Raw genomic sequence first — 25,995 nt, 5'->3', positions numbered from 1 at the left:
CTAACCATAAGCTGGTCTTTGACATCTCTCAAGCACAGAAAGCATCACTGGTCCTTTTTCCTTATTTCCTTTCACTTCTCCTATTTCAACATTCTCTGTCTCTTATGGCTTAGAGGCTAAAGAACTGAAGATAAGATTTATCTGGCAATAGTGGCCATCATACCAACAGTACATTTCTTTTCAGCACTTTTGCAAAATGCTTCATTTGACATTCTCCCAAAATGTGAGAGATATAATGTTTGAGCTGCTATTCTGTGATAAAAATCCCCTGACAGAAGCCACTTGTGGGGGAAAAGGCTTATTATGGTTCACAGCTCATGGGTCCAGGCCATCAAGATGGGGTGGTTACAGAAACAGGAGCACGAGGCAGCTGTCACGTTGCATTTTCAGTCAGGAAGCAGGGAGCTGAGAGTGTTGTTGCTGGCTATCTTTATACTCATATTTGTCTGAGTCCCAAGCCTGGGTGGGTAATGCTGCCACTTTTTTTTTTTTTTTAATGTCTTCCCATGTCAGCTATCCTGATCAAGGTAGCCTTCCATGGGTCTTACTTTTCTATCACTGTGATAAAGCTTCATGACCAAGGCAACTTAGTAAAGAAAGTGTTTAATTTGGCTTACAGTTTCAGAGGTTTAGAGTTCATGATGGCAGAGCTGAGAGCTCACATCTTTACTCCACAACCACAAGTCAGGGGGAGAGAAAAATCCCACTGCTCCCTATGACACACCTCCTCCAACAAGACCACACCCCCTAATCCTTCACAAACCATTCCACCAATTGGGACCAAGTATTCAAATATGTGAGCCTATCGGGGCCGTTCTCATTCAAACCACACAGCAGGCATGGCCAGAAGCTTGTCTCCTACATGATTCTAGAGCCCATCAAGACAATCATTATCAATCATCACAAATAGTACAGGGAAACTAAGGAAGCAAGAATCCAGACCATCCAGTACATAGCTCTTCCATGACATTCATTAGGTAATGTAATATCTCCCCAGGACTTAGAAACATCACTCACTATAGTCTCAGAGCCCTGGCACAGTCACATCTTCCATATGGCTAATGTCAGTCAGCATAGTAAAGGTAGTCTGGTAGTTCTGACTTCTCTTTTGCTCCAGATCTAGAACAGTGCAGTAGGGATTCTCAGTGGGTGCTCCTCTTTTTAAATGGTCAAAGGGTTGGGACAAGTTCACCCTCCTATGGGCGCAAGAGGAAGCATTGAGAATAATGTCACACAGGTATGAATAGCTATAGCTTCCCCCTAAAATCTAGTTAAGGAATTATATCTCAGTTCCTATAAAGAGAAAGTTGTCTGGTGAGTTCAGAGGAAATCTGTATGCTTTAAGCTTTGGAGAACATGCCCCTCTATGTCATCATCAATGTTATCTTTAGTCATCTCTAGTCCTCATCAATATATGATCTGGAAGCCATTTTTTTCCATTATGTGACCAGACAATGCTGAGTCCTTCTTGTCTCTGGTGGAAATGGGCAGTTATTGGTTGAATAATCACACTTTTCCAGAATCTCCAGTACTACTTTGAAAGCCTCCACAAACATTCACAGCTCTCAATAAAATGTTAGCTTTATTGTAACTGACACATACTTGTCAGGCCTATTCTAGCAGCATAGTAGAATTAAATCATTACAAATAGTGCTGAGTGATGGGTAATTACCAGGTCCCTCTCTAAGCACATTCCCTGTGTGAAGTCATGAAACCCCCACAAGAGCAAATTTCAGTTAGATTATGTTATTGTGATTATCCCTAAATCACAGGGGACATAATGGGAGTGTGTAAGAACAAGGTCTTACAGTGGATAAGTGGGTGAATTGGAATTCAGATCCAGGCAGCCTACACGCAAAGGTACCTCTATTGTCTACATTGTATTGTCAGGAGGTCTAGTTCATGCAAGATGTACTCATGTGAGCTTGATGGTGATGTTGGTTCAAGAGTCTTTCTGGAGAGGGCAGTAAGAAATCCGGGTGTACGGATGACAGAGGCATGATAGAATAGACACATAACCAAGACCCATGAACATTTGGAGGCTATCATTTTAATTGATGTTGTCTGAAGTGCCTGGTAATCTCTATTGATCACCATTGTTCTTACTGGGTCTGCCCCCTTTAAGTCCAGAGAATTTCTTTTCATGTGTGTTTCCATGTGCTGTAACTATAACAGTTCCCATCTCCCATCTCCCACCTCCCATGCCAATCACTGCACAGGCCATGATCTGCGGACACTGAGAGATCATATCAAGGAGCAAGCTATCTTTCCAAGTCTCCTTTATTTCATTAATTTTTTGAATTCTCAGGTTTAACTAATTCAAGATCAGCACTAAGCCATATTCTTTAATAAGATAAAGATGTTGATTCAAGGGGGAAAAAGTCAACATTTTTAGTCCTAGACACCTTAAGTGCAGCTGTCAATCATGCAGCTCAAGATTAAGTTTATGAATTTAATTGGTCTTTCAACTAAGTTTCATTTACCATTATTTGAGAACTTCAAAGTTTCTCTCTCTCTCTCTCTCTCTCTCTCTCTCTCTCTCTCTCTCTCTCTCTCTCTCTCTCTCTCTCATTACTCTATATACCGAACTAGGTTTGTTTAATAAATCTGGTCATTAAAAAATGTGTGTGTGTGTGTTTGTATGCTGGTGTGCATCTGCACACACACACACATACACACGTACATGGCTGTGTCCAGGCATGAACTAAAGTGTGTGTATAGAGGTCAGAGAACAACTTTAGATGTTGGTCCTTACCTTCTACTTTGCTTGAATATGGTTTCATCTCCAACCAGCCTAGTAAAGTGTCATGTCTCTGCATCCAGTCTCACCACAGGAGCACTGGGATTCCAGGCATGTGGCTGCTGAGTCCAACTTTTATGTGGGTTCTGGGGATCTGAACTCGTGCTCTAATTCATACCCACTACACTATCTTCCCAAGTCTCTCTAGCATTTCATAAGAAGTATTCATTGTTCTTAAGGTATGTGCACAAGTGAACTGGACAGGTTATTTAATTCCTTAGAGACAACACTGCACTCAAAATAATTTAAAAGTCTGCATCTTTGAATGATAATTGGATGTTAGTTCTACAACAGTCCCTTATTAACAATTAATGGCATTTTGTGTAGGACCAGAAATATTTGGGCACTTCAGAATTTATTTTTAATTTTGGAATATTTGCATATATACAGTGTAATATATTGGAGATGGGTCTTAATTCTAAGCATAGTTTTCATGTACACATAGCCTGAAGGACATTTTATAGAACAGTGTCAATGATTTTTCCTGTGGACAGAAGTTTTATTGTTAGAAGTTTCCACTCATGACATCAGCTTGGTGCTAAAATATCCCTATTTTGTAGCATTGCAGACATCAGACTCTCAGATTAAGGATCCTGTACTTGTAACACAGCATTTAATCCATGAATAAAGCTCAACCCTAGATCATTTAATTTCTGCTTTTAAAAGATATAAACAGAGTACTTTGTTCCATGTTTAATTAATGTGATTATTTGTACAAGCAAGTATGAAGAAGAAGATACAACAAACTTCCAAGTATCATTTACTTGGAATGCTAATAAATGTCACAAATTAAATGCATTTTTAAAAATAAATTTACGTAACTATAACAAATAAAATACATCATAAGTTCATGAACTTCAAAGTCTCCCTTCAATTATTATTCCTTTGAGTTTTCCATTTCTTTGTAGATTTGGTTTAAAAAATCTCTCTGGCTTTCTAAAGTATTGCAGAGTAATGTTGAAGCCCACATATTTTCAATTGAATAATTAAATTTCCTGCATCTTTCATACATTCTAAACACCTGCTGATGTCTTCATTCCTGGTTATCAAAATATCTCATAAAATGCATCGTTTCTTTCATTGACTTTGGATCATAAATGATACTTCTATATTTTTTCAGAGACATTCTTACACTTGAGTTTTCCCAACTTGCACACCATGCTGTCTGATGCTCATTCAGAAGGAGAGTTGACCTGATAAATTTACCTATTATTTTGTCTACTGGAAACATCTTAGCATAGCATTAAGTTACTTCTTCCCTTTGTGTGTTTTTAGTGCATGTCAATCCACAACACCTTTCACTAAGAACCACTACCCCTCTCCTTTCTTGACCACCCATGGAGGTTTCCTGTTTCAGGCTTTATCAATGTTGCAGAGGTTGACATGGCTTTTTTGGTTTTCCTCCTAGAAATTTGGACTAAGGCCCAAGGAGCCCAAAGAGTAAAGTTCTGTTTTATTATTTTGTTTTGGCTTTCTTTTACCAGTGATTAGAGAATATAGAGTCAATACACAGGACATAGGCATCCCACCAATGTAAGAAAAGTGAGTAAGGATGTACAAAGAGGACTAGACAGCATGCTGAGTTGCCCAGAAACAAAACAGGTAGAAGACTGAAGAGGATAGCCACCTCTATTCCTAGGGACCTCTTGTTTCTTCTTTCTGGGGTTCAGTCTTTTCTCCCCAACGTTGGGTTGGGAAAGATATTCCTATGTGCAAGCTCCCAATATACCTCCCACTTTGTTTAAGTCAACTAAATAGATATCTAATCCTTATGGACTACCAAGTATGATTAAGGCATCTTTTAAAAACATTTTAAATCTTAAAAACGAGAGTGATCAGAATGTGTTATATACATGCTTGAAACCATCAAGAAGCAAATGTAATAATAAAAAAGAAAATGCTATGTTTGACTTTGAAAATCAGGGAGAGTACAGTGTCTGTTATTTCCTAAAACCTGTGACCTAAGAATATCTTTAAAATGAAAATGCCTTTAATTCAATGATAGCCATGAAGTTTTAATTAACTTGTTCTTTTGCCTAAACTCCTTGTGAAGATAATTTACCCTTTTGTAGTTTTAGATAAAGCATAGTTTTGGATTCTTTTTTTTGTATATTTCTTTTTTATTTATTTTATATAACCAAGTCAATTTAAATGAAAACGAACATTTATAGACAATATTTGGGAATTTGGGCGTCATTCTTTCCAAACTACTTCCTGCTGGTAAGGGGCGCTGTCATGGGGGATTCTAAGAAGATGCAGAAATCCTGGCTGTAGTCTGTAAGGCTGCTTTGTCCAGCTGTTTTGAATGTAGTTTTGGATTCTTATCCTTATTTGTATGGTTGATACTTATATGTAATATATAAGAAAATAATTTTATTTCTGATGTTGGATACTGAACATTTTCCCATATAAGATCTTCTCCTAAATAGAATATTTCAAATATATGTTATCATATAGACATAACCATGACTTAACTTTTCAAAATGTGTCTTTTGTGTATCTGTGGTATCAAGGACAGAACCCAGGACCTGACACACACTCTACAAATGTTGTACCACTGAGTTGCATACCAAGTCCACAAATGAGTTGGTAAATCTACTCATGACCACTTGTTACTATAACATTTTATAATTAAAATACTTATGCATACACTTTTCTCAACATTCCTCACTATTTCTTTATCTTGATTTCCTTTCTTCTAAAATAAGATATTTTTATTACTAGATTTACGTTGTTTTTTTTTTTTTTTTTTTTTTTTTTTTTTTTGCCTCAACTTATTAGCTGGTATTCCCACTCTTCGATAATGGGGACTTCTTTTTTTGTCTCATTCTTGAATTTAATGAGGGTGCTTCAAGCATTACTTTTGCCATTGGTTTTATGATAAATCTTATTTGTCATATTAAGTTAACATTCTTCTATTCTTTGTTTGATTCACTTGCAAAATTATAAATGTGTGGTCACTTGCCAATGGTGTTTGTCACACTTGAGATTATCTTTGTTCTTTGATTTTTCAATGTAAATCACGTGAGTGGATTCTTTATACATTGTTTTGAGCACTAAATGTTATTTGGTAATATTATATAGACATATGGTTAATTTATCAATTGCTATTATTGTTATTCTGGTGTGTGGGTGCCTTGGTGCATGTGTGGATGTCAGAGAACAACTCTAGGAGGAGTAGGCTCTCTCCTTCCACCACGTGGAGTCTGCTGGACTGAACTAAAGTTGTCAGGTTTGGCAGCAAGCACCTTTACCCACTGAGCCATCTGGCCAGCTGGACTGCGATTGTTTTATGAAGTTTTCCACAACATCAACAATGAAGTTTAATTTGATATTTATCTAAATTAGCAGCCTTCTTGCCTGTGATTGATAGGTTAGCAGTGTGCTTGCCTGTGATAGGTTAGCAGTGTGCTTGCCTGTGATAGTTTAGCAGTGTGCTTGCCTGTGATAGGTTAGCAGTGTGCTTCTCCTGTAATTAATGGGTTAGCAGTATGCTTGCCTGCAATAGGTTAGAAGTGTGCTTCTCCTGTAATTGATAGGTTAGCAGTATTCTTGCCTGTGATGGGGCATTTGGTATCCTGATGGTTCTGCCTTTACCATTAAGATTTTCTGAACCTATGGTTCCAGAAAGAAAGGATGTTGGAGGTTGGCATGAGTAGGCAATTGTTTGGTCCTTGTGAATCTGTTCTGTTGTTTGGTAGTCTGGATTATGTCTGCTACTCATCAACTCCTGTGCACATCACTTTCTAATTTGATGTACTGTCCCCATGGGTCCATTTCAAACTGATACGTGTCCTTGTTTAATAACTAAGGCATGTATGTGGGTGGATGAACTGTGGACACATAAATCTGAGAGTAAGTTCTCCTCTGACCCTCTGGTTCCTCGTTATTAGGGCAGACTGTCACAAAGAGCCTAAAGACTCCCCAAGCCAACATTTTTCCCATTCTAGAATTTCAGCCTGTAAAGGTTGAGTAAATACTTACAATAAATGAGATGTACTAAATATGATTTATTTGAAACCACAAGATTAATGGAAAAGCTCCATTGCTTGGAAAAAAAACCCTCCACTTACACTTTTTTTGTCCCATTTGGTTTGTGTTCCCTTTCCCTCACCAAATAGCAATGACAATTTTAGGTAACACTCAACACAGTTCCTGGGACATTATGGAAACCCAATATGGATGTGCTGAAATGAGCTTGAAGATGATATTTGTCAATTTTCAGTTCAGAAGAGCACAATGAGATCCGCTCTGAGCCTTATTATTTTATCCTGTACATTAGACATATAGAGAGGAAAATTATAGCATAAATTTATGTGTTCATTTTCAAGTTTTCACATTAGTCTGGAGACATGTTTTCATGAAACTCAGGCAGGTTTTGAACTCCTGACCCTTCTGCCCCCACCCTGGATTACAGAAACATGTCACCATGCCTGGCTCTTAGTCACCAACAGAGTAAGAATGTAAAGTTAATTTGTCACATTGAAATCTACTTTAGGACACAGCCAGACATACAAGCATCAATTTTAATTTGATGGAGTCAGAATGATGTAAGATGAACAGGGTTGCTAAGACGTGTTTGTTTTATGGCAGAAGAATTAGAAGAAGTTTCTATGAGATGAACTCTGATAGACTAGTAAAATCTGAGTGCATGTTGGAAAAGTGAAAGAGTTATGAGGACTTTTTAGGCACTAAAACAATAAGAAAATATTTTCATTCCAAAAGCCCCAACTGGGATGGCATAGCTAAGTCAGAGGTAGTGAGGAGGTAGCTTGGTAAACTAAAGAACAGGCAAGCGTGCGGGGAAGGGAGGTGACTGGAAGGATTGTTTAGGGGTGGGTAGTGAAAGAACCTGGAAGAGAGTTGGGTTCCACTTTACTGGCAGACTGACAATATTGAAAGTCTGAAGCAAGATTGCATTGGATTTCAGAAAAACAACCTTAATGGCTGGACAGGAAACAGACTTGAAAGAACTGACTCCTCTAGAGATGCTCAAACAAGTGCCTGCAGCAAGGCTGGGGCAATGAGACTGAGAGGAAGGCAGGTAACCTGGGTGAAATGCATGTTTTGGGTGGCCACTAATAGTGACAGACTAGAACAAAGGCACTATAGGTGACCTCGGGATTTTAATCTTGAAAGACAGGAAATATGGGGTCATATGTAAGGTATTGAAGACAGATTGTGGGAACCCTTGTTTGTGCATGAATTGAATACACTGGGTTTGGAAGACCTTGTGAGATATTCAGGCTAAGATGCCCACTAGGGAAATCTTGGAGCTTCATGTGGGGGAATCTTGGAGTTTGATGCGGGCTTAGGGGCCATTGACTTGTAGGTGAAACTCAAATGACATTTTCTGGAAAAAAGCACAGAGAAGAGGAAAAAAAATATGAAAATGATGCAACTCTACATGATAAAAGTAAATAAAAATCCCCTAAATACACTATTAGGATATAGTTGTATTTTTGATGTGTGTGTTGTCAGCCATACTCAAACATGTTTACACACATATATTTACACAAGGACAGTACATTCACATTCAGTGGTCACTCATGGTGATGGCATTCTGTGATTGTCTCATTAGTTTAACTGGTATTTTGTTATTGGAATTAATAGCTTTTGATTTCTTTACTATTTCAAATTACTCTGAGATGCAACACCTTTTGATTATTTGTGTGTGTATCCATGACTGCTTACTCATGACATTCATAACTGTAGACCCCAATGGCAAATTGTATCAAAAATGTAAGACTCTGATAATGTTCTCAAATGACATTCCACATGTTACGGGTCTTTCCCAGCAGTCTCTGCTTCTTCACGTGTTTCATAACTTAAAAACAATTAAATCACCATAACCATGTGAGAAGTCAAAAAGAACGAGAATGGTTTTTATTATTATTTAACTTACTATGTTTTGGCATTAATAAAACTAAACATTTTTGTATATATTCTACCAATAGCCTGCTTATCCTCCCTCCTTCTATTTCTTCCTTTCTTCCTTCATTTTTTTTTGCTTTCTTTCAGTGCCTTTGTTTGATTTGGTCAAAAAACACACCTAGTTTTTTGTTATCTTTCTCTTTCTAGTTGGATATCTGTAAATTTTCTCTATCATTTAAGAAAACTAAAACATGTTTGATAAAGATGATGTGAATGTTTGTTCCTTGTTTTCTAATGAACAGAGAGAAAGATAGAGAGAGAGGAATAATGAAACAAAGTGGCACTTTCTAATGATGTGTCTTAGAATCTTGGTTAGACTTTCCAAAAAAAAAAAAAATCTTAAGTAATAGTGAAAAAAACTGAATCACTGATTTATTTCTTATCTACTTGGGATCTGCCAAGATTTTACAATTGATCAAAGTTTCTACGTTTGTCTCAAGACAAATAATACAGGGCTGGTGAGATGGTTCAATGAGTGAAGGTGCTTGCCATCATGCCTGATGACCTGAGTTCAGTCTCCATGTCCCATGTGCTAGAGGAGAACCAACTCTTGTAAGTTATTCTCCAACCTCCACATATGTACCATGGCATACCATGCCCCTGGAAATCAATAAACAAACATCATTAAAAATCAAAATGATATAGTTTATTGTATTATTATATAATTTTATTCATACTGTATTCATTGAAAAGCAGAAACTTTCATTAACCTCTTGAATATTTTGGATTTATCTTACTGTAGCGCCTCATGGCTTCTAGATCCTTAAGTTATTACCACATTTCTTTCACTTGCAGAATATCAGAAACCTGCTCTAGATTTTGTGTTTGTTTGTCCTGGAGTGAAAATACAGCTCTCTAGGCCTACACTGGCCAATCCTGTAGCCTCTAGCCATGTTTGTCTACTTAAATATAAATTAATTAAAATAAAGGACAATTAAGAATTTGGTTCCCAGCTACAATAGACCCAAGTGGTCAACAGTCACATGTGGCAAATGTCACTGTGTTGATGCACAGATAACCTGGTATGCAGCTACATTTTTGTTAACCACACAATCCAAGGTCATTTGAGAAGAGAACCTCAGCTGAGAAAATGTCTCCATCAGATTGGCATAGGCATGTCTGTGGGCCATCTTTTTCATTTAATGGTTGGTGTGGGGGCATCCTGTCCACTGTATGTGGTGCTCCCCCTTGGCAGGTGGCCCTGGGTGTTATAAGAAAGCAGACTGAGCAAGCCATGGAGAGCAATCCCGTCAGCAGTGCTTTTCCATGGCCTCTGCTTCAGTTCCTGCCTCTAGGTTCCTGCCTGAGTGTCTTCCCTGACTGCCCTTTGTAATAGAGTATAAACTGTAAGCTGAGGTAAAGCCATTCCTCCAAAGTTGTTTTCCGTCATGGTGTCTTATCACAGCAATAGAAAGCTAACTAGGACAACTGCGAATCAGAAAGTTCTCCTGGGCAATTCTGACCTAGCTCATCTGCTTCCAAGCAAACACAAAAGGTAGCTTACTCATAACCCTCTTCACTGGTGACTTGGGTTGACTATCAACTTATTTTTATAATAACGATAACGGTCGTGATGACAATAATAATAGATAGGAAGACTGAGAGCCTTGAACTCTAAGCACTTACTTCTCCCAGGTGTTTATTGTTAGTGGCAAATGGTTTTCCTAGACATACACCTTTGTGCATACATAAGCAAATCAAGAGGGACAAGCCCTCGGCACTCTCTGGTTCCTTTGATTATTCTCTAATGGAAATTGTAAAGATGGAGGGCAAGATGGAGATAAAATAAAAGAATTCACTATGAAAAAAGATCTAAAACATAGTATGCATTTGCTGTATGCCTTTAAACAAATAAAAACAGATTTGGAGAGGCTAAACATGGACAGACAACTGACTGGAATTAGGACAAAGCTGGCTGAAAAACTGAAAGAAATGGAGAGTAAACTGAACACAATAAAGAAATACTGAAGCTAGAAAGATAAAGTACAATTCTTTTATTATTTTAAAAACTTATTCTTTGACAGTTTCTCACACACACACACACACACACACACACACACACACACACACACACACACACACCTTAACAAAAAGTAGGAGGGAGCTGGGTGTTGGTGATGCCCGACTTTAATCCCAGCACTCAGGAAGCAGACTCAGACCTGGTCTATAGAGCTAGTTCCAGGCCAGGCTCCAAAGTAATACAGAAAAACAAGACTAACAAACAAAAGAAGTAGAAGGGAATTAAACAAAGAAACATCAGCAAAAAAGATATTCAAGAAAAGGCTTGAGATGATCCCACTGGACCCAGAGGGTATTAGGAGGAGATCAAAATGAAAACAACAATAAAACAAAAAAAGGGGGGGGAGAAAAACTAAAATGGGTGACATCCAGGAGAGGGTGAATCAACAGAGAAATTTCTTTTCCTATAAACTCCAAAATATACATAAAGAAAAAATTCCCAAAGAATATCAGACAGTATAAAATGGGACTGATAAGTGGCATCTGAAGGTGAAGGAGTCCTAACAAATCTCCCGTGTTGTTTGTGCTTAATTGTTCCCAGCAAGAAAAAGAACAATGTGGAAGGAAACTCTGATTTACTACACTAATCTGTTCCATGGCAAAGAGGTCCTCAGACACAGTCACAGGATGGATTTGTCCACCGAAAGAGGTCATTAAAGGGTGACTAATGACCTTCTCTAGATGGCATCCTTGGGACAGGCTGGCCATAATGGGTAGTTGCAGTTTGGTTCTCAGATGGCTCCCATGTTGTGTTCTCTAGTTTAACAAGGCTTCAGGAGAAAGTATTGCCTTTTGCTTTTACTGTCACCTCCTTTTGTTTACAAAGCATTTTTGCAACTGGTCTTTGGAGGAAAAAATGCTTTGGGAGGGGTGCAAGTGGGGAGTGCAATCTTGTGTAAGGATGATGGATCTCCCTGTTAAACCTGAATTGCACAATCCTGCATTTTTATCATTCTAATGACTATTGCTGGACTCGGGAAGCCTCTTTTACTTGCCAGCTGTTTATACAAGCAAATCAGAGGCTTGATACAATGCAGATGGTGATAACCTCTTGCCATACAGAATCCATGTCCATTTTTTCCTTTGGCAGTAAATCCTTTGTCTCATTCAGTATTCTGAACCCCCAAAAAAATCTTTAGCAGATTATTTAAACTATTCCAGAAATACAAAAGAAAAATGCCAAACTCCTACCACATTCCACAGCCATTACCACAGACCCATTTGGCTCTGAAGTCCTGGTATGAAAAAATGTTTTATTAAATCATGTTTTAATTCATGAATAATAAGGCAAATAAATGCGGAGAGCTGTATTTTCAGTAATACATCCTCCCTGGTCCATCTTTAAGACACATTCCAACCCCAGATCTTGTGTAACACTTTGCCTAGACCACTAGTCCTACCATCATTCTTGTTATGTTCAGCTTCATGTATTGACTTGCCAGCAGAGCTGATCTCCTGGAAATACTCATCAGTGTCCCTGAAAAGGGCAAAGAGCAGAATCACAGCTTAAGGGTTTTTTTGTTTGTTTGTTTTAGTTTTATTTATTTTTCTTTTTTCTTTGTATAAAGAAGTGTTTGATCTGCATGTGGCCCTGGGGCCTGTGGAGGTCAGAAGAGAACATCAGATTCCCTGGAACTGGAGTTATGGATGGTTTTTGAGCCATTGTGTGGGTGCTGAGAATTAAGCCTGGGCCCTCTGCAATAGCACCCAGTGCTCTTAACCACTGAGCCGTCACTCTGACTCCCAGCTTAAAGTCTGTGTGGGTGATGAGCAGTAACTGTGAGAAGGATGTGCTAAGTCCATACTAATGTGAAGGAAAGTCTCACATTCCAGGAAAGGATTTGTTCATTCTGGAAGGCATAAAAAGAAAATTAAACCATTAAGTATACTTGAGAATTTTTTTTCATGTTAATGAGTGGGCCTGCCTGGTTTTGAAATAGGGAATAGAAATACAGTTCTTTCCTGGGTGAGAGGCTGTGGAGTTCAAGGGAATCCAGATTTAGTGGCATTTATTGCTTGTTGAGTCCTGAGTCTCTGAGCCTGCTTCTAGCACAGCTTATGCCAACGAAACAGGATGCAGTGATAATCTAAGCCATTGACCAAACTTGCTGGAGTAACAATTTACAGATGAAATTCCACCTCAGGTATTGAACAGGAGGTGAATGGAATAAAGGATATCCTTGAGAATTAAAAAGAAAGAAAATTAAATGTTATATTATTTTAAATGCTTTTTTATTCTTCAAAATAGCCATACATTTCAACATGTTTATTGACCATATCTACCCTCAATTGCCTCTCTCCAACTCCTCCTAGAATATTTCTTGTATAAATAGTACACAAATTTGCACACCTACGTTCCTACTACTTACTCAAGACCAACTCATTCCAGTATCCTGAATTTTTCCCACTCTGTGCATTGCACAAACATTTATGAGCACCTACTTTACACATACACTACTCTTAATAGCATGATAAAAAGAACCATGATGAAAATGAAAATCTATTCTTCTCTGTTTACCTTTTCATCATTATTCTCATATTTTCAGTGTCTTGCTTACAGTTAACTGCTATGACCTCACCAATGGCCATTCAAATGATTAGGGCATTGTGGATTGTGGGGTGTTTGTGGAGATGCAATTGAGACTTCTAAATGGAACTAGAAAAAAAAAGACCTCTATCTCTATCTTTGCTCATAGTGAAGAGGAAAGATGGTGCACACACAACCCACTGCCTTCTGGAGGGCTGGAACGAAGATTTGTCTTCTGAACATGGAAAAATAGAACTTTACAAACAAATTACCTCATGTCATTCTAAATAGATAATTGGGCTTTTCCCAGAAACAGTACTAAGTAATATATGTGTCCATGTGGGTGTTTAAGCCCATTACAATTATTGTTTATGATTCTGGAACTTTACCCCTTTAATGTATATGTACTACAAATACAAACACACACACACACACACACACACACACACACACACACCTCATATGCATACATTAAATGTGAGGCACTTAAGGGCATTCAATTTCTCATCTTCATCTATAACCAAGCTGCCCTTCATTGGCCTGCACAAGGGGCCTTGCAGCTGCCCCTGGTTTCTTCACTGATCTCTGTTAGTCCTTAGGTTTCTTTGTTTCTTGTCCTGAGAAAACCCAGGCTGCGTTGTACATCCCCTGTCCTCAAACAGAAATCAAACACTTTCTTCACAAATTTCTGCCACCTTTCCAGTGGGTAATGGTATTTGAAGACTGCAGCCAGCTCATTTCTACTGGGGCTGGTCTGTGTGTGTGTGTGTGTGTGTGTGTGTGTGTGTGTGTGTGTGTGTGTGTGTGTAATGGATTCCAAGAAGGGAAATCACTGGGTCAAACAGAATTCAGAGAAGACGTTCACAAGCAATTCTCAAGCTCAGTTGGCAAAGAAAACATTTAAGTCTGACCACAAATACTTTCAAAAAGAAAAAAAAAGAAAGAAAAATTTCCTTTCTAAGTATAAAAAATAGATATATAAAGCAATAGTACCCAAAGCTGTGTGGTATTATCAAGAACAGACAGACAGAAGACTAAAACAGAAAGGATAGGCTTAGTCAGTGAACAAGGTGGGGGAAATAATTCTCCAGTTGAATAAAAATGAAGGTAGTCTCTACCATTCACTGAAGTAAAACAAAATTCAAAGTGAATTTAAGAATTTTTAGAATAAGGAGTTGCAGGAGAATATCTGAGTAGGTTTGGCACATGGTGTAGAAATCGCTGAGGCTTTCTCTTGAGCAAAGGAGGAGCTGCTCTTTACTGGCATCTGTAGACTAAGGATGTTGTCTAACTCAGCTGTCAAGGAATTTAAATAGCCTGCCCTCAGTGGATCTCACTGGGAGTTGACCACAGTCCTCACTGAAACCTTACCTTTGAAATGCCCAGTTGCCACTCTGAACACCCTTGAGCTGTGAGAAGTAACCTTCTCCTCTGTCTTTCCTCAACCTCATCTCTTGTCCTGTAGATGTGTGGAGATGTAGAAGTCCAACTGAGACTCTACCCACCTCCAAAGGTGCCATGATGTCCCATTGGGATGAGAAACTGTGTGTTGAGACAAAACCTTTTCTTACTGAACTCTATCTTACTAATGCTGAATGGAATGTATATTCTGTGGACATTTCTTCATTATCATATTGAGGATGGAGCCCAGGTGAATATCATACTAGCCATGTGCTCCACCCCCAGCCCAGAACTTTTCCTTTGATATGCCTTTCCACCTGATGAGGAAATAAGGCCAGCCATCTATGGTCATCCAAGAAAACTCTAAAGTAGAAGTTCCCAGTATTTCACTTTTGACAACTGAGTCATGTTTAGAATTCCTCTTCTTTCTTCTTTATGCAAAACTGCCTGAGAAATGTTCACACCTCAGATCTCTGCCCTTCTATTTCCTGAGTTGTACAATAGCCTTATTCATGGTTATATCACCATCTTGAACATCCAAGTGGAAGAGGATCTGTAACTCTGTGCCTCAAGAGATGTCTATCTGTTATCTTCTCTGTGACCCAACTGGGTGGGCAGAGAGATTGGTACAGACTTCAGGGTCTCACCCAAGAGCATAACATCTTTCTCTAGCCTTTTTCCCTCCCCATCTCCCCAGAGGCTCTTGTCTGGGGATTAGAAAAGTCTCATGCTTGTCATGCATTCATCGCAGACCACTTGTCCTTCATCAAATGGACAGCTTTTTAAACTGTAAGAATCAAGATGGTGAAGGCTGTTGATTGAGGACTTGGTATGTATTTGAGGAATGTCTGTTAACAATGTGTATACTGCTCTATCACACACAGCCTTCTGTGCTGCCTGTCTTTCTAGGCACCCATCTGATCTAGCTTGCATTACTGGGCTTGATTTTTTTGGGGGGGGTGACATACTTAAACACCTCTTCTCAAACTGCTGGCATTCTAGATGGTTTCTGGAGTTGTTTTCAGTTTGATTTTCTTTAAATTCATGCTTGGCAGATTTAGTTGCAGCTCATGATAGCTAAGTTTAGATAAGTATAATTCAATTATAAGCAGAATCCATTGAGTATTTAGTGATGGATCTTCCTTTATACAGATATTGTTCTTATAATCTGAAAAAAAAAATCTACTCCCTAAAGTAAATGAAATCCAACTTACCTTTCAGATCATATCTTATTTTAATTTTGACAAAATGTAGGGTATAATTGCTGCTATCTAGCCCACCTTCTAGAAAATGGCTAGTGTCTTTCCATTATTACCTAATCAACCAAGATCTTGCTAGAAAATGTATCCTGATGCTTCCTAGCCTTTCCCACAAAATTCTAGTGAAAAGCCATGATAGAAAATTGGATGGGTCTGCTAGATGCACACCTGGAGTTCATGTGCCTTTGAGGTGTGATACTGTAAAACATCCCTGGCAATGGAGTAGCAAAGCCTCTGTCCACGGCAAAGGAATCACACACATGGTGAAACAGAATGACTTGTCCTAAAATAATAAAGCTCAAATGTCAGCGTTAGTGGTTCCATGTTTTCTCATGAAGATAGGATGCTGCCAAAAACCTGCTGATTTTATGCGATTCCTGGGTGGTCCAAAAAGATGAAGAATTGAATCGATTCTACATTTTTGAAGGAGTAGTGGAAAAACAAATATAGGAAGGAGGTCAGCCATCATAAACCCTGGAAAAGACATTTTCTGATGAATTTTTCTAGTGAGGTTGGGGGTGGTTTAGATAGATAGATAGGTGCAATGTAGATGCATAGAACTCAGTATTGGTTCACGTTTCCGGGTCCGGAGAACTGATAGATCAACTTCACAACAAAGTGTTAATTATTGAGTCAATATCATTCTGTAAACCCTTGTTCTTCATTGACAAGCTCAGAGGCGATAAGGATGATGGTGATGTGGTTATAACGATGATGATGGTGACATGTTTTACATGAGTTTGCGATTCGTCTTCTGAGAGGCCATTATAGATCCTGGCCTGTGCCTGTTTCTATTTTTCTCTCACTGATGGTTGTTTCTCAGGTACTGCTTTAGCCAGGAAAGGAAGCAGAGGGGCAGGCACTACTCACACTCGGGTCTTCCCTGTGTCCTTACAGCAAATCCTTCGTCACTCTAGAGAAAACTCCACCAAAGTCATATTTCTCATCACTGATGGCTATTCCAATGGCGGAGACCCCAGACCCATTGCAGCATCGCTGCGGGACTTTGGAGTGGAGATCTTCACTTTCGGGATTTGGCAAGGGAACATCCGGGAACTGAATGACATGGCTTCTACCCCGAAGGAGGAACACTGCTACCTGCTCCACAGTTTTGAAGAATTCGAGGCTTTAGCTCGAAGGGCATTGCATGAAGGTAATGGAAGCTAAAAGCCTTACAGGTCCCTGAAATTTTTTTTGATCGTTTATCTATTTGCTTTTTGATCATCTCTCTCTCTCTCTCTCTCTCTCTCTCTCTCTCTCTCTCTCTCACCCCTCTCTCTCAATGCATGAAACTCATTGAAGAGTGATTTCAAGCTCTCTCACTGATCTTGGCGAGCATGGGCCTTGGGCTTTGGGTGTCATAAGATACTCTGAACTGCCCGGAGATGGCATGCTGACCTGGCAGCAATCTTGTTTTGCTTTGTTTCTTAACAGCTGTGATGCATTTCCCCCTAGAACATCCATATGTTCCCACCTAGATCCACAGGATGAATTGAGGTGTGTTTGGAGGCCACACACGGAGTGGGAAGCCTAGACTGAGATCACATTTACAGCTATCTGGACAGATGGAGTAAACATTCTGAGACATGAGCATTGAATCTCGCCAGAATGTTTCCAGAAATACACAGGAAGATAGGACGCTAAACACTTAACACACACTTCTTGCCCTGACAACTAAGAGATAAATGGCTTTTACCGTAAAGAACATCAGTCCTAAAGGGGGAGAAAAATTAGCAAATGCACTCATCAGAGTCCTTGACGCACCATGCACATGGATATAAGGTGTACAGTTCTTGGTTAGATGGACTTGCCTGCCTGTTGTAATTTGAACCAGGAGAAAAGAATGCAGACTGTGAGGAGTTGACAGGGATTTAGCCATATGCCAAATTGGGCATGATCCTGGCAGGCACTAAAGTGAAAAATCTGGCATCAGGTAGAAATCATAGCAATAGACAAGAAGCACCCTGTGAGACTCAAACAAACAAACAAACAAACAAACAAAGCAGGCTAGCCCTGGCAGAATTCCAAGAGATGAGTTTTGAGTGGACTATCAGCCTTTTGCTATGGATCTAGTAAAAAGGGTTAGACTCTCTGGGGTTAGAGTACTAAGTTTATTGGTGATAAGACTCTTAGAAAAAGGAGAGGGACTTAAAGCAGGGTTTGGAAGTGGGGAGGGTGAGTGAGTGTAGGGAGGAAAACCAGGCTTAGATTTAAATCCTGGGCCTATAACTGAGGTTTAATTTTTAAGAGCTAAGTCATAAAATTCAGAATTCTTGAATATGGATACTATTTTCATCATGTACTAAATGAGTGATTTTGGGTAAGTTATCTGTCTTTAATACTTCTTAGGTTTCTGGCCAATACAATAGAGAATAAGAGTAGTACTTACTTCACAGGCTTGCTGTGGGAGTCAAAAAGCAACCAGAAAATTGATGAGGCCTGCAAGGTGGATCATCGAGTAAAAGTTGCTTGCTGCTGAGATGGACAGCATAAATTTGGTCCCCAGGACTCAGATGGTGAAAAGAAGGGACCAATGTATGCCCACATACACACACTATTAAAAAACTACCGACAGCACATGTAAAGGCTCAATAACAACATTTATTGCTATCCATTACTTATTGAATATAAATGATAATGGGTTCCTTGTTATAAATTGCTTTAGGCAATCCAGTATGGGCTTTAATCTTCTCCCCTTTCATAATAGGAATTGTATAATTATATGTACCGCGATTTTCCTAAGAGAATAAAATCTCCTCATCTTACGAAGGCTGCAGTGTCCAGAAGCACATGGCCAGAAGTAACCGGCCTTCCTTTGTTTTCCCCTTTATTAGGGAAAGTGGCGTGCTAGCTGGAGAAACAGAAAGGTTGGAGTTGGGGATAGAAACAGAAAGGTTGGAGTTGAGGATAGTGGGTGTTACCAGATGTGAGTATGAAGTTGTATCAAATCAATATCTGGTCCAATAGTTCTTCTGTCTTTTGAGACCAGTGGCTCTGCCCTAAAGTGATTTAGTGAAGAATAAGGTCAGACAAGGCTTTCAAGGAGAAGACTGTTTTGCTACCTCTCACATACTGGACTTACCAGGTGCCACATTTATTACATTAAACTCACATCTAGAATGTGTCATACTTGGCTGACTCTCCAGAAGAGGCTCTGCTTTCACTGAAAAGGTATAATGACATCAGAGGTGAGTCTGATGTCCTCTCCTCCATACTCTTCAATTTGGATGGATCTGCTGTAGGTTCCCAGACCTTCTATGTTTGTGAACACTCTCGGCAGTCCAGGTTGCAGCGTAGATCTCCACTTAACTCCTCCTCTGGGCCCAAATGCTACTGCACCAACTTCAAGAGCCAGGCTTTTCTTTCTCTCTAAGGTCTTCTGCTGCCAACAAACCTCTGGCCCAGTTTCTCAGAACTAATTCCCAGGGAGCCCCATGCACACCTTTCGCCCATAGCCTGGGTTCTGGGCTGCAGTTTTAACACAGGGTCTGGTTTTGCTGATTCCCTCTCCTTGAAACCAAGCCTTCCCCTGATTTTTGTCCCTTGCTGCCTTGCAGACTTAACATAAGGTCAGACATTTCATATTTGAGGCCATCTCTCATCTCCATCCCAGATCTTCATCCGCAGACTGCTTTGCCAACAGTCACCCACTTGCATTCTTACTAGGGGCCCAGCCCTGTAGCTGGACTTAGCAGCCTGACCCTAGCACTGGAATTCAGACTAAGATTTCTTAACTTTTTCATCTGGAGATGTAGACTTAGCGCTTGCTCCGTCCAAGGCCATCCATCTTGGCTCAGTCATTTGCAGCCTTAACCCTGCCTTACGTCTGTTTCTGCATGGCTGTGCTCTGGGATTCTTGGCATGCCTCCTCTCAGCTCTTGGCTCAAATACTCAGAATTGTCTCTTTCTACATAACATATACTCCTATACTTAACACTAAGAAGCAGCCTGGATTATGACTGTTATTTAACTTATGTGGTGATGCTCTTGAGTCAAATGACTACGGACACGATGCTATTTATTATAGAGTCAGTAGCCCACAGTTGGAGCCCTTAGTGGTCAGGGTTGTGGTTATAGTTCTAACTTGGACAAGATTCGGAAAGTCTGGCTACTGCTGCCTGACCTCATCCAGAGGTCAGGGATGCTGTTGCTGGAAGCCAGGGGAATGATTTGGAGGACCAAGTGTGTTGATTACCTGCTGCACCTGCAGATTCCACTCTATAGTGCTTCATTTCTGCCTGACCCTGCATGGCCTGGAGCACTTAGGGTGAAGTCCCAGACTGGGATAGCTGAATTGGCCAAAGCTAACCCCCAGAGCCTGCTCCTGCAAACAACACACACTCATGTGGGTGGAGGTAGGGAACAGTGGAAAAACCAGGCAGATTAGAAGATTTATTTTCTACAGTTAGTTCTCCAGTAACAACTGGAGAATGTAACAATCAACTGTTAATTTTTTAAACATTGTCTCATATTTTATGTTCCTGGTAGATCTACCTTCTGGAAGCTTCATTCAAGAGGATATGGCCCACTGTTCTTACCTCTGTGAAGCTGGGAAAGACTGCTGTGACCGAATGGCCAGCTGCAAATGTGGGACACACACAGGTCAATTTGAGTGCATCTGTGAGAAGGGCTATTACGGGAAAGGTCTACAGTATGAATGCACAGGTGAGTCTCTGGATTGGGTCCAGTTATATCAGTCAGATATAATGAGCCAGAAACTCTGTGGCTTCAAAAGTGTTTAATGCTCATGAATCTACTGGGCAACTCCTTTGGTCTCAGCTATGCTTGTCATCAGCTGTGAAGTGGTTAGGATCTTAAGTGGATTCCCTGAGATGTTTCGGAGTTGGCTGACTGTGGATTGATCTGAAATTACTTCTTCTGAGTCATGGGAGTCTGGCTTATATGAGGCTTCTCACACTGCATCAGGCTAGCCTGGACTTGTCGAGGAAGTGGTGGCAGCAGGCTGACAGGATAAAGAATGAGAGTTTGCAAGGTCTCAGGATGTGGAGGCGGAAGGTTCGAGGTCTTTTTATCTGTAGTAACTCTGTCTTCTAGGACTGAAACCTAGAATTCCAGTCCCTGGTCTACAAATAGTTGTCAGATTATCACAAAACCAGCAGCATACCCTATGACCTTTTTATCTTGTCACAAGACTCCCCAAAAGCAAATGAAAAAGTTCTGAAACATAGAACTCATTCCATTGATCGACCTTCATAATTTTACTTCTCCACATGGTCTAAAAAGACTTCAACAGTCAATGATGAGATGTTCTCAGGAATCTTGTGTGCTCTGATATATTTTAGGTATACTTAATATTTATAAGTAGTCTGTTGTTTTTCTGGATAAGATTGTGTCCTTGCTTATATTGATTTTAACCTGAAACAGTAGCTCCCACATGTCTACGATGTGTTGTTTAGAAAACTGTATGCCCATGGAACTTGTTTCCCACAAAGACCACATAGGAGGAGGACTCTGCTTTCCTGTACTACGGCCTGTGTGTGTGTGTGTGTGTGTGTGTGTGTATTTGTGTGGTGTGTGTGGGTGTGTGTGGTGTGTGCATATGAGTGTATATGTGTGTATGGTGTGTGTGTATGGTATGCAAGTGTGTACATATGTGTATGTGGTGTGTGTACATGTGTGTGTGTGTGCGTGTGTGGGTGCATGTGGTGGGTGTGTGTGCATGCGTATGTGTGCATGTGTGTGTGCATGTGTATGTGTGTATGTGCATGCGTGTGTACATGCGTGTGTGTGCATGTGTATGCGCGAATGTGTGTGTGTGTGTGGGCATGCGTGTGGTGTGTGTGTGTGTGTATTTGTGTGGTGTGTGTGGGTGTGTGTTGTGTGTGCATTTGTGTGTATGTGTGTGTTTTGTGTGTGTGTATGGTATGCAAGTGTGTATATATGTGTATGTGGTGTGTGTACATGTGTGTGTGTGTGCGTGTGTGGGTGCATGTGGTGGGTGTGTGTGTGCATGTGTGTGCGCATGCGTATGTGTGCATGTGTGTGTGCATGTGTATGTGTGTGCTTGCGTGTGTACATGCGTGTGTGTGCATGTGTATGCGCTCATGTGTGTGTGTGTGTGGGCATGCGTGTGGTGTGTGTGTGTGTGTGTGTGTGTGTGTGTGTGTGTGTGTGTTTGTAACATTTTGTTCTGGAGTTTTGTTGCGAAGCCCGGGCTGCATCACAGACACGTGGATCTCTTGTTCATTCTCCCTCCCTCCCTGTAGGACATTGCCTCTGTGTCATTGTCTAAGTCTCTTTTCTTCTTGTTGTTCTTTCTCTTACTTCCCTTCGTATCTCCAGCCTCCCTTGCCTCTGATGCCAGATGGCAGACACATCCTTGCCAGGTCTGACCATCCGTGTTCACCCAGCAGATCTGCTACTTTCTTGGCCCTATTCCCATCCCACCCAGCAGGCTTCCCTGCTTAAGCAGAAAGGGGAGAGAGATCAACCCAATGGCCTCCCAGCTGGCATAGAGCCTCTGCTTGATTTTCCCCTTCTTTCAAATCTTCCCACACTCTCATCAACAGCCCAGCTTGGCACTCTCCACAGCACCCCTTCCCTCACTCCTCCTATCCTAACCTACCAAAGAAGCAGAGAATCTTATTTTCCTTGCTTGATGCTGTGTGGTCAGCATGTTTGCTCTCCGTGTGGTCCTAGACTGCACTGTTCCCTTGCCAACAGACTGCTGTCATCACTATGTGGCTGCCTGGCAGCATCACTATCGGCCACCACAGTACCCATTGCTTTGAGCCACTAGAATCTTGCATCCCACAGGATAATCTGCAAGAAGAAAGAGGTGGCAGTTCACAACCCTCTGTCCCCACTGGAAACTACATGCTGACAGGAACAGCAGTCCACAACATGTAGGAGGCTGGATGCCATTGGAGGGTCAACAAAAGAGATCGGAGGCCTTCTGTTGTTCTTTCCAGCCAAGACCATACACAGTAGGATTAGCTTTCCACCCATTCTCCTGAATTAGTAAGCCTCCATTTGATACTTACTGACGGGCAAGACCGAAACCAGATATGGTTACTCTGGTGTGAGTATGCATATTGTCATATCCAGCTGCTGTTTTTAAGAGGTAGGGAAAAGTGACATTGGAACTCTGAGATACTGTGTCTTTCCATAGTTGGAGGGGAGTATTAGTGGCTTGCTGCTCTGGCCCAAGAAAAAATAACCCTAGGGGGGAAAAAAACTCAACAGTGTCCTTCCTACAACATGAGAGACTCCGTGCCAGACTCATCTTCCCAAAAGGCAGGGAGAATTAGGTCTGTATCTATTTGGTTACCATATATTACGGAGCAACCTATTCAATAAGAAACCCAAATCCATGCTCACTTCCTTTGGACCTACAGGCTAACCACACAGGTTAGTTTGTAATTACAAACTGCAGTCAATGCCAGCAAACACAAATGTCCATGGTGTGAAGCACAAGCTCTAAGGAAGGCTGACACACTCTGTTAAGATGGAGGAGTACCTAGGCTCCCACTCTACTCAAGGGAGAGGATGCCAATATCCACTCTGACAGTAGGAATGGTGAGTGTGCGCCTCACAGAAACGTTGTCTTTCGGAAGCCAGCCATTCATTCCTTTTTGGAGCCAGAAGCAACCTTAGAGATGATCTATTGTAAAGTTCTCGAAGTTTGAGGACACAGTCCATCATGGTGGGGATGTCATATCTCCAAGAGTGTGAGACAGCTGGGCACATTACACTTGCATTCAGGAACTTGAGTTCAGTGATGAATGCCCACACTTCAGCTTGTTTTTCCATAGGACTTCAGTCTATGGAATGCTGCAACCAATATTTAGGGAGGGTCCTCCAAGTTCAACTAACCTAATGTAGAAACTCCCTCATAAACGTGCCCAGAGGTTTGTCTACAAAGTGACTCTAGATCCTGTCAGGTTGGTAATTTTAACCATCACACACACACAGAAAGAGAGAGACATGCATATATGCATATAGGTTTATATTGATGTAATATTCAAATATCTATGTGAACAAATGTGTGCATATGAACATAAACATAAAAAATGTATGTGTATATAGACTGTGGGATTGGCTGAGAAAATAATTCCATTTCTAACTCTATTGTCAGTCTAAAACCTTCACACCTGACCCTCCATGGGCATTTGAATTGTCATGATGTTGACGACAATGTTGATGATGACAGTGACAACATAATTACTGATAACAATATTAAATAATAGGAACTAGATGTGAGACACCTTTCCAAACATTACTATATGTAAACTCTTTTAATTCTCAAATATAATCCATTTTAGAGATGAATTGAAAAGTTGAGAAGTCAAATAACTTGGCCACAGAAACACAGTTGATAGAGCTGAGATGTGAACCCAAGTTATCTGATTCCAGTATTGCTTTCCTAGTCATAATAATATATATTTAACAAATACGCCCAAGTTAAAAACATAGTGTCAAGGTGGACATAATGCCACTTGCTTATAATCTTAGCACTTGGGGACTAGGGAGGGAAGGTCATGGGTTCAAAGCCAAGCTAAGATATATAGAAAGATTGATGCCATAGACATATGTAATACTAAATTTCAAGTTAATTTATTCCCAGTGATCTTTCCAACTTACAAAATAGCAGCTTCATGTGGTTCAACCAAGTACCAGAAACAAAGAACAGAATGAGTTATAGAAACCCAAGCCTGAACACCAGGAGTCCCTTTACAAGATAAGCTAAAACTCCATAGCATAATAAAGGATTCACATGATTTGAGGCTTCTCTTATCTTTGATCTAAACTTCAGAACACTCACACTGTCCTCTGAATTCTGTGCTATCTCATTTCTCAGTCCTGACCTTTGACTTCTGGCTCCATTTCCCAGCAAAAATAAATGCTGTCTTTATTTCTGCTTCATCACACTGATGGGCAATGCCTTCCTGATCTGTCTTGTATTTTCAACTGCATTTCTTCAGACCATATTCAAAAGAAAATGATATAGAGGGCTTACTTAGTGCACTAGTCACTTTACACATTGCCCAAAGAAAACGAACAACATGGCAAAAACAACTTAAAGGAGGAACGGGCTATGCCATCCTCCTGTTGAGTAGATTCAGCCCATCCATCCACAACAGCAGGAACTGATGGCAGTGGGCCACAAGGCATCCACAGTAAGGAAGCAGAGAGTGACTGACACCGGTGTGTGCTCACGCTCACCTGTTTATTAAGTCAGGGACCTCAACCCATAAAAGGATGCACTCTGCACTTAGGGTGTGTCTCTCTACCTCAATTTACCTCACCCAGAACCTCCATCACAGACATCCCTGGAGATTTGTTTCCATGGTGATTACAAATCCCATCAAATCAACACTTTTCCTTGGGAAAAGGAAATGGGTAAAAACTTAACTTTGATATCAGAATCTTCCAGACAAAACTCACAACTGAAACCTCAGACAACTGAATATTTTGTGTGTGTCTGCCTCACTGCCACCAAATTCTCCAGCCAAAAGCATGTGGCACAACACTTTTTTTTTTTTTTTACAATGCGGTTGATATATTTGAAAGAAAAACATTTACATTTGGTTGACCCTTGCCAACAACAAATTAAATGCAATGTACAACTGATTTTCTAGAATAGCCACTTTAAGATGGATGGATCAGTTTCAAACTCTTGTAAATCCAAGTGGTTGCAGCTGTTCTGGGTTTCTCAGGAGAGGCTGGAGAGATGTGGAGTATGGGGCCAATAGGCATCTTGAGGACACTGCTTCTTCCAGAGACTATTTCAGTGAGTGTAGAATGAACCAACTGGAATTGTGCCTCCATATGGGTCAAGGATGAGGCCCCTACATAACTTGAACAAAGCTCTAACTATATTATATTTCCTTAAAGGAGGATACCATACAGAAATAGAAATTTGCAAATATTTATGTAGGAATGTCTTGTTATGCATGTATCTAAATGCACATAACTTCCCACCCTAACTCTATACACACACACACACACACACACAACACACACACACACCATACACACATACATGCACACACACACCACACACCACACACACCATGCACGCACGTCTGTAT

General features: G+C 40.4%; 1 protein-coding gene across 1 annotated transcript in view; it reads left to right on the top strand.

The window, feature by feature from the left end:
• Svep1 (sushi, von Willebrand factor type A, EGF and pentraxin domain containing 1) overlaps positions 1–25,995 on the top strand; it is a 158,601-nt gene that overhangs the window by 9,148 nt on the left and 123,458 nt on the right. The window contains exons 2-3 of the mRNA XM_051187853.1: positions 16,838–17,093; positions 20,429–20,605. Coding sequence (XP_051043810.1) covers positions 16,838–17,093; positions 20,429–20,605 — 433 coding nt within the window. The remainder of the gene's footprint in view (positions 1–16,837; positions 17,094–20,428; positions 20,606–25,995) is intronic.

This window comes from Phodopus roborovskii, unplaced genomic scaffold (genome assembly GCF_943737965.1).
Source record: "Phodopus roborovskii unplaced genomic scaffold, PHOROB, whole genome shotgun sequence".
NCBI classification, from domain to species: Eukaryota; Metazoa; Chordata; class Mammalia; order Rodentia; family Cricetidae; genus Phodopus; species Phodopus roborovskii.
Note: the sequence above shows the minus strand (reverse complement) of the source record. Positions and strands in the feature narration are given on the sequence as shown.